The 13,317-nt window shown below is 32.2% G+C and overlaps 1 protein-coding gene across 1 annotated transcript in view; it reads left to right on the forward strand.

Moving 5' to 3' along the window:
• LOC140060895 (protein phosphatase 1 regulatory subunit 21-like) overlaps positions 1-13,317 on the forward strand; it is a 54,399-nt gene that overhangs the window by 30,560 nt on the left and 10,522 nt on the right. Inside the window, exon 17 of the mRNA XM_072107260.1 lies at positions 6,064-6,162. Within this exon, the coding sequence (XP_071963361.1) occupies positions 6,064-6,162 (99 nt within the window). The remainder of the gene's footprint in view (positions 1-6,063; positions 6,163-13,317) is intronic.

A 13,317-nucleotide genomic window follows, 5' to 3' on the forward strand; every position in this document is an offset into this window, starting at 1 on the left:
TCAAGCAATTACGTTTTGTTCAGAGTTAAACAAAAAAAAATGTTTGTCATTATTTTTTACATTTTCTTCGGCAACGTCATTGTAATCGTTTCAATAAACATTATTTTCGTAATCATTTTCTTTATTGTTATCCACGAAGTTATTAAAAAAAGTCATCTTTGTCGTTATCTTTTACCATTGATATCATTTTCATCATCATTGTCATCATCATTATTCTCATTGATGTCATCATCATCATCATCATCATCATCATATCATCATCATCATTATTATCATCATCATCATTATTATCATCATCATTTTTCATCATTGTTTAATATCATAGTTATCATCATCATTTTCATCATAATTGTTATCATCAGCATTTTCATTGTTATTATCATCATTATCATCATCATCATTATCATTATCATCATCATTATTATCATCATCATTATCATCATCATTATTATCATTATCATCATCATTATTATATCTTCATCTTGATAATCTTTGTGATTTCATTATAATCGTCTTCATCATTATCCTTGCGATGTAGACTCGTTGTTGTCACTCATCTGGTTTTTTAAACATAGATTAGAACTATTAAAAGATAATAATCCAAGTTGTAATAACCGTATCATTTTGAATAAGAGACTGTACTTTCAATTTATACCTTATTATTTTAATTTATTCAATTTCCTTATCTGACTTTCTATTATATTATAGTCTTTTTAAATGTTTGTAATCGCTACCATATGCTTTATAGATTATTACTATGTTTTATTGAAATGTTTTGTTATTTCTACCCTGTATTATAAATGTACCTTTTTTTTTATTCTCCAAGTGAAAATTAATAAAACATGTTTTATTCAAAAGCAAGAAAACTCATCAAGAATTCAAGGTATTTCTTATTAAACCAATATTTCTTTAACCAATATTTCTTTATAATAATAACAATAAAATTTCTATACAAACCGTACTGTGGCACAATTATATTTCAATGGCCTTATAATTTAAAGGTGGATGTCAACATGTTCTTTCCTAAAGGTTCACATTTATGCTCTAGTAATTTCAAAGTGTTAAATATTATCTGTTTATACCTAAATCATGTTACCCTTTTATTAGGATTTTTACTTGGTAACCTACATTTTAAGTTTATTTTGACGTCGTCGTCATCGTTAGAAAGGAAATTTAGCAGCACTTGATCTGTAATCACTTAAGATATTTTCTTCGCACGCCACTAACTTGGAAACGTGTCAAAGCAATTGTGTTTTAGTAATCTCTTTTATACGGTAGTACAATATTGTTAAGTACGGTAGTTTTTGTAACCTAAATTTGAGCATACTTGACAGTTGTGAATTCTAATTCGTTTGTCATTAATGTACAAAAGGAATTGTGTTGAATTATTATTGCTTATAGCAGTATATAGTCAATGCTTTTTATATAAAAATGTGGAATAGAAATGCTAGTTGAAATATTTTCTTGCCCTTTTTATTTAAAAATATGTTGATTCAATTTCAACACAATATTATCAATACGGTTTTTTTAATGTAAAGTTTTAATATATTGTTCTATTATGACATCACACAATATAGCTACTCCAAATAATGCACAGATTGCTTTATAACGTACTTTAAGCAGAACAATACTAATGGCTGTAAAGAAAGTATTATATTTTTATAATTTTGTTCCTGTTGGAGTGTATTCACAGGAGTATGCTAAGTGCGTTGATGGTACTTAAGTGAAAATGCCCTTAAGGACAACATGTGGAGAACTCGCAGCTGGATGGTTTCGGTGTAACTTGTAAGTCACTGACTACAATGACTAAGTCAGATGGTTAGCCTAACTCTGATGTAATTGTACAAAAATTTGAGAATATTTATTTAACGGTTATTTAACTTACTTAGCTCCCTGATGTAAAAATACTTTGTAGTAGTTACGATTATTAAGTTAATACTACAAATGCTGCTGTATACACATACAGTAACATGCATGGATTTCAAACAAGGACTTATTAATTTCGGCAAACACAATAATTTATACAAACAGACAACAATTTACTAGATTGCGCCAAGGACTGGCAAAAAGCCCAACAGCTTCTGTCGCCGATTATTTAAAATATTATGAGGGTCCCAAATGATCAGCCAAAGCTGGATGGATCACCCTCATTAAATATGGTTAAAATAAAATAAAAAAAAAATTATTCAGCATTACAATACTTACCTTTACACAACCAGCAATTATTTCGAAGGCTATCACAAAAGGTATACCTAACAAACTGAACTTTTGTAGGGAAGCCCCATCACAAAAATGTCCAAGTACCAAACTTAGTAACTAGTCTATGTTTAAATCAAAACTTACTGTTTATAGCGAAAAGAAAAGATCTTCGAATTCTGTTTACTTAGGTTTACTGTTTTAGCAAACATATAGTAAAATCTATTGTTGCGCTGTGAAAAATAAAAAAACATCAGTTACGTTTCAAAGGAATAAAGTTTCAAGTCCTAAAGCTTTTAAGTTTGAAAGCTTTCTTGTATCACGAATCTAAGCTTCTGTGAATTGTAAGAAGAAAAATCTTCAAGGTAAAAAACAACGTATACTGGAGTTCTCTATAGCTTGTATCGTTGGTGCGCTTCACTTGAATTTTTACCAAGTCCAAAAAAGTCCATGTTAGCATCACATCATAATGTTGTAGCATTACATCTCTCATGTGCACATACCAAATGTGTTAGTCAATAATGTTATACTTTCGCAACATATTTAGTACAATCGTGGATCAGGAGGACGTATTTCCCACGTGTCACAACTAGTCTAGTTCCAAATTTTTTTGAGTGAAGACCTAGTTTCTGTTTCACGTCCCAATTTCTCTTGCTATGGCCCATATATCCATTGAAATGATGGGCTGGTGACTTCATTTTTACATGATCTGTTAGCTTTGCCCTCTTTTTGGTAGGCATAGACCTAATTTCTCCTTTCTTGATCCATTTCTGTCCAGTATGACCTCATTGAGACTGTAAAACGGGAGCAAACTAATACACAATTTATTTCATTCACTAGGCCCCCCTAGGAATCACCCAAAGTGAATTAGTCAACCAATCAAATGCCTTAATTCCATATAGAATAGCTTGTTCCATTGGCAAAATAGGGGTTTAATCTCAAGCTGGGTTTTGATTGATTGATCAGATTGGTGTTAATCATTAATCTCTATTCATGTTGTGATACATATAGTACAGCGAAATGAGAACAATACCTAATGTTCCAGCATGGTGCTAGCACATGACAAACCACTAAACCACCCCTTATTTAAAATGTATTATTCCATTTTCACTTATCTTCAGTAAACTTTTCTTAAAAACAAAAGTAAATTGAGAATACTCCATTATACGAATAGGGTAACTTAAACAATTTACATGTTAGTATTTTAATTTTGCATTTTAGATATAGGTTTATTACAGTAATTAGTGTTGTACTTAAACCTAATTAAGTTAATAACCTTGTTTTATTGTAAGTGTCCTTAACAAGTTTTCAATATGTTGTTCTTTTTGTTGTGGGATTGTGTTTACTGGAGCAGAGTAAATGTATAGCCTCTTTTCTTTAAGTATCATTGCTCAAGTCCGGATGTTGTGGTATGGTTGACCTCTCTTTAAAGTGGGACAAACGTAGCTTGAAATGGTCATTCATGATCATTAAGGAGAAACCTGTTGGCAGTAATTTTAATCACTATCACTTTGTGTAGCAATCAAATACCAGTATTTTATTATTAAATACTTACACAGTAGTAGTAGTCATTGCAATATGAATTCTATCAAAGCAGTAAATTTTCCTGAGGCTCGAGTTTGATTATTTGTTTGACCATTTCTACTACTAGTCTTACTGACTTGTTTGTGGTATACATTTAAAATGCATATTTTAAAATTGATCTAAACCCATATCTAGGATTTCTACAGGGAGGTTCTTTTCTCCACTAACCTAAGTAGTACTGTTTACCCACAAAAAATGATCTTAAGCTAGGCTAGTAAAGTATATTTTTGTCATCACATTTGTTGCTGATGATATCTAGTTTGAAAGGCGGTTCCTTCAAACATTTGAACCCCTCTGGCTATGGCTTGGATCTAGCCACAAATTGTTATATTTTCTATATTGTAACAAACTTAAAAGGAATAAAAAATGATTTTTGAATGACTTGTTTTTTTTTAAAAGCTCTTTAACCTTTCAAGATAGTTTGATGTTGCGATAAATATTCTTTAAGTTTATATTAATGCTCTACTTACTACAAAGAACTTTTTAGCAGGAACTTTACATGCTGAGTTATTAACCTACTAAAATACACTGTAGTGTATGGATGATATTGTTTTGATGTGTTCATGAACTAAATAAATAACCTTTAAGTTCATCAAATAAGTTTAATTACTTCCCTCACAATGTATAGTGCATCTTAAGTGAAACCAATTTTAAAGAGGGGAGTTTTAAAACTAGATCACTATATTCATTATTAATCTAGACTTCATAAATACCCTTGGTTCATAATGGATTCTTCTGATGGGAGGTGATCTTTTTGCAATTAAAACAATCTCCCTGAATTGTGGTTCTCTAAGATGTTCCATTCTTCAAAAGGGGAATTTATATCTAGATCACTATATCCAATACACTATCAGTAGTAATTAAGTGTAAATAAAACACCTATACATAATGGATTCATTCAGCCAAGGTGGTGATCTTGTAATTAAAGCTGTTTTCTCACACAATGCTAGAGAGTTAATGCTGCTACTCAAGCCGATCCATTTCTGTCAGGTGAACTTAAATCTTAATTGTATTAGATTCACTTACAATATGTAGAAACCGAATGGTAAATACCCCTATTTCATAATGGATTCTTCTTGAAATGATCTTCTTTTGATCTTGAGTTGGTATAGATATTTCAAAGGAAAAAAAAAGAAAAATTATAAGTAAACAAGAAAAACCAATCGTTTCTATTTTTTTTCTTTTTTTAATTAGGTCGTAAAGTGGAATAAATGAATATGCATTTTTAAACAAAACATTTTTTTGGTGCATATTTTATCAAAACCATATGCGACTCTTATTAACATTATGATTTATTACATTATTGTGCCCTAAATATTATAATCTATATTTTGACTTCTGATGTATTACTACTTGATAAATTCAGAAGCCCACACTAAACACGGAAACCAACTCTTGTATATTTCACACCCTTCGTACACATTAGCCTAAATGCTCCCTCTTGTCTATCATCGGCACCATTCGTTCCGAGGCATCGGGCCAATGTATGTGTTTTGACATACCATTTAGCCTACGTAGGTACCGTAATAGCGTTAAACTCTCTGTAACCATTTTTTTTTTATTGTGCCAATTTGTTACAACTCCCTGTGGTATTGCAACTTACATTAAGGTTTATCATAGCTGAATAGTTATTGCCACATGCTGGCCTTTTAACCTGCTTTCCCTAAATGTATGTCAAGTTCCGTGCGGCTTCCATGTGGAACCATCAACCGTATTTATCCCATCAATAAATTTAGTCTTGATATGTCGCATAAGCTTTTATGCTTCCCCTATACAATTTTTAATGTAATTGTGTGTTGTAGGCATGTGATTATTACATTTTTATTGGGTATTATAAAATCCCCACTGGCCTAAACACTTGACCTAAATATGAATGAAGGGTCAATGTTATGCCTGTTCAGGGCTCATTTTTATTGGCCATTATGAACCTCCCTCTGGCTTAAACACTTGACCTAAATATGAACGAGGGGTCAAAGCTTAAATCAAGGGTATTAGAGCATGTGATCAATTTATTTAAATGTTTAAAAAATTCAGATCAAATATTACAAATTCTTTGACGCATTTTTTTTTATTACTAGCTTTATTCTAAAATGATAGAATAAAAAGTTTTTTAAAAAGTGCTTTTATATGATATAATTTATAATGATTGTAATGTAATATATATTTTTGAATAAATAAATATTTTGATGAATATTTTGTTATTATATTTAAAGTGTATTATTAATAAACTTAAATGGAAATATTTGAATGAAGATCATGTGTATTTGTTTTTTCTTTAAACAGTGTCGTGCATTGCATCAACGATTAAGCCTGGCTGAGAAATCTAAGCAAAAAACACAGGCTGAACTTCAGAAGGCAAATCAGATGATTTTGCAATTACAGGTATGATCACCAACTCTCATAATCAATTCCACCCCTAAATTACGCTAATTACAAATACTATTGTGATTCAAATCAGATTATAATCCTATTTACCTTATTTGTTATCAAACTTTGTACTTGCCCCCCCCCCCCCCATTTTTATACTCGCTCATATTCAATATTTGCAAACCCAGCTATTCAGTATTCATACTTGAGATAATGATATATAGCCCCATACCAGTAATACAAAAGCCTTGTCTACACTATCAATCTTTATGTGACAAAAAAATGTGATGTGCATATTCAGATAATATTTATTTAGATAATAATGAATGAATATATACAAAATAGAAAAAAGATATTAAAGTGAACATAGATAAAGCAGTAATTGGTAGTCATTATTATCATGGATCCCTTCATGATGATGTCATATCACTACCATATTTGGGCATATCACTTTTTTTCAAACTCAAGTTTAATAGTGTAGACAGAGCTTTAAATTAGGTATAGCCCTACCTATATCTCCACCCTAGGTAATAATTTACTGCATCTTTGGTATAGGTTGACATATCCCTATACTACAAAACCCATCCCGAGAGGCCTGCATTAAATAGAATACCCAAGTTCCACTATTGTAATTTCACAATTAAATTTTCAAGTCACCTACATATTGATCCTGAGGTATTTACAAATATTTAAAATGCATGAATTTCAGGTAATTGTTTTATTATTCATTTATTTTCTCGCCCTCTTCGTTCTAGATTCAAAAACCAAAGAATTAATTAGGTTATCATTAGCATATATTGGAATTTTTGACCTAGATTTTTTTTTCATAGTTAGTATTTCTAGGATGGTACATTCCAAATGATCATCATTTATACCCTTATGAATAATGGAATTGTCTACTTGAAGTAAATTATGGACTAGTTCATTTCTTCTTTTAATCCAATACATTAAAGTACAAACATTCAGTAAAATTGCACAAAAGACATGTAGGCATTTCATTTCCTGTGTAGTCGTTTACTTTTACCATTTGTATGCAAAATTTAAACCTTAATAAGATAATGACATAGAACCAAAATGACAGTTCTATTTTTGTTATAACCCCATTGCATAAATAGAATGATCCAAATCAAAGAAATAACATGTATGATTATGTTTTACTAATTTAATTTAGAAAGTTTATTAATAGGAATTAGTTTATAAATACATTTTAATGCGAAACATTCAATTTCGAAACATTCAATTTCTTGATACATAGTTTGTTTTGTTATTAAATTTAAATTAATTTAAAATGAAGTTTATATTTAGAAAAACAAGCAATTAATTTAATTCAATAAAATTTCATGTCAAAATTAATTTATTTTTTAAAAGTAAACAGACATTTTTAACTAAATATAATTAATACATTTTATAATAACTATGATTTAATATCTATTTAACCTGTTATTTGTTCAAGATTACTGTCAGTCTTTCTCTATTTTGATCTTGTGTCAACAAAACAAGAAATCAATAATTAAATATTAGTGAATTTCTTAGAAATTAAGCAAAATAAGTTAAGTACTGTCTAGCCACGCCAATATAGTATAAAACCTATAAGACCTATGCAACAAAGCCCCTAAGAGGTTTTATGTAACAACACAACAGTAACACTCTATAGATACCGTATACTAAGTCACTAAGCAGAGTAACACATACGTTACAGAGCCGTAGAATAAGCATGTTTTCCACAGTCTCTCCATTGTTGTATGAAGCTCCGCAGACATGACATGGCACAAGACAGTTCTATTGATTTTGATTTAGAAATTTACCATAAGAAATGGTTGATTTAAACATACATGTCATATCATTTGATGGTAAATATTGATAAGTTCGCTTGAGACATATTTAATAATGGTTGCATTGCTTAATTCAATGAATTTAATTACATTTTTTTTAGGCAACCCAGAATGTGTTTTTAAAATCATTAACACCAGTAAACTAATAAATTCCCTAGTGTGTTTGCTGTCCGTGTCCCCACACAGCTTCAACTTTGACTTCCTTTAGACCAAACAATTCCCTGGTGTGTTAGCAGTCCGTGTCCTCGCACAGCTTCAACTTAGACTTCCTTTAGACCAAACAATTCCCTGGTGTGTTAGCAGTCCGTGTCCCCACACAGCTTCAACTTAGACTTCCTTTAGACCAAACAATTCCCTGGTGTGTTTGCTGTCCGTGTCCTCACACAGCTTCAACTTAGACTTCCTTTAGACCAAACAATTCCCTGTGTGTTTGTTGTCTATCCCCACACAGTTTAAACCTAGACTTCCAAACAATTCTCCAGGCAATACTTAACCTTGTTTAAATCCACATTTAACTTGTAATCTGTTTAAATATCTTGTTTACATTGCCGTAATGTCACAATTAATTTCTTGCTTTATTTAGGATAAAGTCATATAAAGAACAGCTTGTTATTTATATATAAGACAGTTTTTATTCATTATTTGCCATTGGTATTGGTAGTTTATTGGTATTGGTAGTTTTGTTTATATTTTAGTGGTGCTATACATTTTTTTATTGCACTAACTCATTTTTAAATTATAATATAATAAGATTTTTTTTAATAATTCAAATTTTCTTTAAAAAAAATGTGTAGTCCCACAGATCCTGGGTCCTAAAATTAGGGGGTGGGATTGTACTCGGATTGTACTCGGATTGTACTAACAATGTCTTGTGCCAATATTAGGGGGTGGGATTGTACTCGGATTGTACTAACAATGTCTTGTGCCAATATTAGGGGGTGAGATTGTACTCGGATTGTACTAACAATGTCTTGTGCCAATATTAGGGGGTGGGATTGTACTCGGATTGTACTAACAATGTCTTGTGCCAATATTAGGGGGTGAGATTGTACTCGGATTGTACTAACAATGTCTTGTGCCAATATTAGGGGGTGGGATTGTACTTGGATTGTACTAACAATGTCTTGTGCCAATATTAGGGGGTGGGATTGTACTTGGATTGTACTAACAATGTCTTGTGCCAATATTAGGGGGTGGGATTGTACTTGGATTGTACTAACAATGTCTTGTGCCAATATTAGGGGGTGGGATTGTACTCGGATTGTACTAACAATGTCTTGTGCCAATATTAGGGGGTGGGATTGTACTTGGATTGTACTAACAATGTCTTGTGCCAATATTAGGGGGTGGGATTGTACTCGGATTGTACTAACAATGTCTTGTGCCAATATTAGGGGGTGGGATTGTACTTGGATTGTACTAACAATGTCTTGTGCCAATATTAGGGGGTGGGATTGTACTCGGATTGTACTAACAATGTCTTGTGCCAATATTAGGGGGTGGGATTGTACTCGGATTGTACTAACAATGTCTTGTGCCAATATTAGGGGGTGGGATTGTACTTGGATTGTACTAACAATGTCTTGTGCCAATATTAGGGGGTGGGATTGTACTCGGATTGTACTAACAATGTCTTGTGCCAATATTAGGGGGTGGGATTGTACTTGGATTGTACTAACAATGTCTTGTGCCAATATTAGGGGGTGGGATTGTACTCGGATTGTACTAACAATGTCTTGTGCCAATATTAGGGGGTGGGATTGTACTCGGATTGTACTAACAATGTCTTGTGCCAATATTAGGGGGTGGGATTGTACTAACAATGTCTTGTGCCAATATTAGGGGGTGGGATTGTACTTGGATTGTACTAACAATGTCTTGTGCCAATATTAGGGGGTGGGATTGTACTCGGATTGTACTAACAATGTCTTGTGCCAATATTAGGGGGTGGGATTGTACTCGGATTGTACTAACAATGTCTTGTGCCAATATTAGGGGGTGGGATTGTACTCGGATTGTACTAACAATGTCTTGTGCCAATATTAGGGGGTGGGATTGTACTCGGATTGTACTAACAATGTCTTGTGCCAATATTAGGGGGTGGGATTGTACTAACAATGTCTTGTGCCAATATTTGGTCTAAATTAGGGAGTAGGATTATACTCATTTGATTATATTTGGTCACATGATTTATAAAAAATGAATTCTTTAAAATATCTGCCAACAGTGGCAAGCATGAGAGAAATCTATTGGAATTAGAACAGTATCATTTACAAGTTAAAATTAGAAAGTTATTTTTACACTGTATACACTGACTCAGTGGTCCAGCTGCACATAGCTCTGATTTCGGTATTTTTAAGCCGGGCAGACGTTAGGAAATGAAATAGACAGCTTGATACAGTAGTAATGAAGACAGGTGGCCTGTATGAGGCTAATATAGAAACAATTAAAACAATTAAATGTGTTAGTTAAAGAGCTGTAAAGGCATCAATGTAACAATCGCTTTAACATGCTTAAAAATCAATCACATTACCACAGGAACCCATATAAAGAGAATACCTTTAGCTCACAACAAGTGTCCCCTAATAGATGTCCCCCAAATAGGTGTCCAACATCCCATTAATAGGGGCGTTCTGAAGCAGATGTACTACTGTATTTTGCATACAATTTACTTAGATGAAAGGTTGTTTTAGCTGTATCAGTTCTGTACGCAAACAAACAGTATGATTTGAATCATTGATCAGTGGAAATAGGTCGTTACTCTACAGTAGAAACAGGTCTTTAGTCTACAGTGGAAACATGTCTTTAGTCTACAGTGGAAACATGTCTTTAGTCTACAGTGGAAACATGTCTTTAGTCTACAGTGGAAACATGTCTTTAGTCTACAGTGGAAACATGTCTTTAGTCTACAGTGGAAACATGTCTTTAGTCTACAGTGGAAACAGGTCTTTTAGTCTACAGTGGAAACAGGTCTTTAATGTCATGAAATCATGAGTCGTATATTGTTCACTAATTGCATTAATATGCTCAGGGAATTGAGGTATTTTATCAAATTAAATTGTGATACTTGCCAGATTCGAACCGAGGACCCTAGGGTTTAACAAGAAATGTATTTATGAATAACAGAAACCACTTTTACAGCTTTACACCTGGAAATGCATGCTTCTAAATAAGAGTACACTCCTCACTCTTTGTGAGATTTAAACCCAGGACTTTGAATCAATCAATTTAGATCTGCAAGACCTTTAAATAATGACATTTTAGCTTACTCTTTTTATCGAAATTCGTCTATTGAAACTAGATTGTTATTAATTTTGAACAATTTTATTTTTTGTTTACTCTTTAAAGTCTGTAAGTCATATCTCGTGAGAATAAATAATTGTTGCAGATTTCAAAGTTGAAGGAAAACAGAAAGCAATCAAAAGTAATTAATATCAGAGATTGTCTTGATCACGCTGATTTGGCAATGAGTGGCTGTGTCATTTTGACATGCTATGCTGTGTGTATTCCCAATTGCCAAGACCTAAATTCCTAGATACGGAGAAATTCGCTTTCAGACGTGCATTGTGCAGGATGTTGTGATACATACGCAAATTATACTTCCGGATAGTGGATGATGCAGGGGCTTCAATTCCAGTCCTCGCTCGTTCCTCCCCTCCTCCCCCACCCCCATCCTGCCCCATTTGATGCTTTTTGCCGATTATTGACCAACATTCTTGAATCAAATCCAGTACATTCAATTTACCTTTCTGCACAGTGTCTAGTAAAACTACTACTGGGAAAATGTTTATAGTTAAAGATTAGCCCATGTTCCCATGCTACAAATCATTAGAGTCTAGACAACACTCTTTATTTCTGTACCAGCCTTAGGTAAACAGTAGGTCTTCGATCCGTAGGGTGTCGTCATTTGAAAATCATGAATCTGCTACTGATTATTACTTTTTTCTTGGCCAAATTTGAATCATAATTTGAAATAGACCACACCCGACGTTGGATAGGCCTAATAAGAACTCGCTGATGATTGGATTTTTTTCTGAACAAAGGTAAAAAGACATTTTTTTCAAATCCATATTGAAAGTTCATGTACTTTGAGAATGTCACCATGTTATGAGTTCATGTTCTTAAACATTTTTGCCGCTAGCTGTGGGGCAACCTGGGATATTTTCTTTCTACATCTCACATCGTGAGGCTATGAACCTTTTTGCATTTCATTAGTGTGCTAGCATTTTTAATTTGAGACGTTTTCCGCGGTTTTCTTTTTTGTCAGCCATGCAATCATCAACATTTTTTAATAAAATATTTTTTAAATAAATTGAAGATTCGCTTGAACGTGACCTGTGAAATGATGAATATAAATTTTTTTCTGGAGCTTTTGGGGTTTTTTTCCCAACCACTTGATTGAGTACACATAATGTTATATTCTGTGTTTGATGACAGCCGACTTGATGTCAATACAACTCTTCTTTCTTGATAATGATAACTTCTTTATTTTCTTTGAACGATAGATCTTTCAAACAAAATAAAATTACTGATTTAAAAAAAGAAAATGGGAAATTCTAGAAGAAAATGCTTATAAAAGAAAGAGCCCATTTAAATATCAATTTCAATAAATAGATGAAAATCAGTTGTTAAATAATAATTGCAAAAGGATTTCCAACAAAATACTAATACATATGCAAATAAATTAAAAATTGTCATTAAATTTAATAGTTTTCGAAATATATACATTAAGTTCACTGGAGAATTTCTTCCATAATGAAATTCCTTCGATTTTAACATGGTTTTCCTTAAATTTGTGACATGACCTAACTTTTTCCTGGGTCGTCGCAAATTGTAAGCTCTATTTATTGTTTATTGCAAAGTTGAAGTTAATATCTTTGAATCATTGTTATGAAGATGTTTGTAGTTGTACCGTATAAAGACGTCATGTTTAAGTGATTCATATGACTGCATCCACACAGCTATCAATTATCTACATGTGTACTGTTCATTTTAATTTTGAAGTATTCTAGTCATGTTTGTAATGAGGTTATAGACAATAATTTAAAAAGAAATATGATGAAGATCTAAATAGATTTACATCTTATAATAGTTATATTTACGATTTATAGTTCATTGTCCTTAAGAGATTTCACAGAGTTTAAAATACTATATAAATAAATGTAACACAATAAAAACACAAACCACGCTATATTTAGATTTTAATTCACTCTTAAAGTTAAAGATAAACATACGGTCTCATAAAACTGGTTCAAAAAATAGATCAGGAATTGAATCAGCTTTTGTGGCCGCAATTGATGGAATAATATTAAGTTAAATGTAGTATCATTGTGGTTGT

This window comes from Antedon mediterranea, chromosome 10 (genome assembly GCF_964355755.1).
Source record: "Antedon mediterranea chromosome 10, ecAntMedi1.1, whole genome shotgun sequence".
NCBI classification, from domain to species: domain Eukaryota; kingdom Metazoa; phylum Echinodermata; class Crinoidea; order Comatulida; family Antedonidae; genus Antedon; species Antedon mediterranea.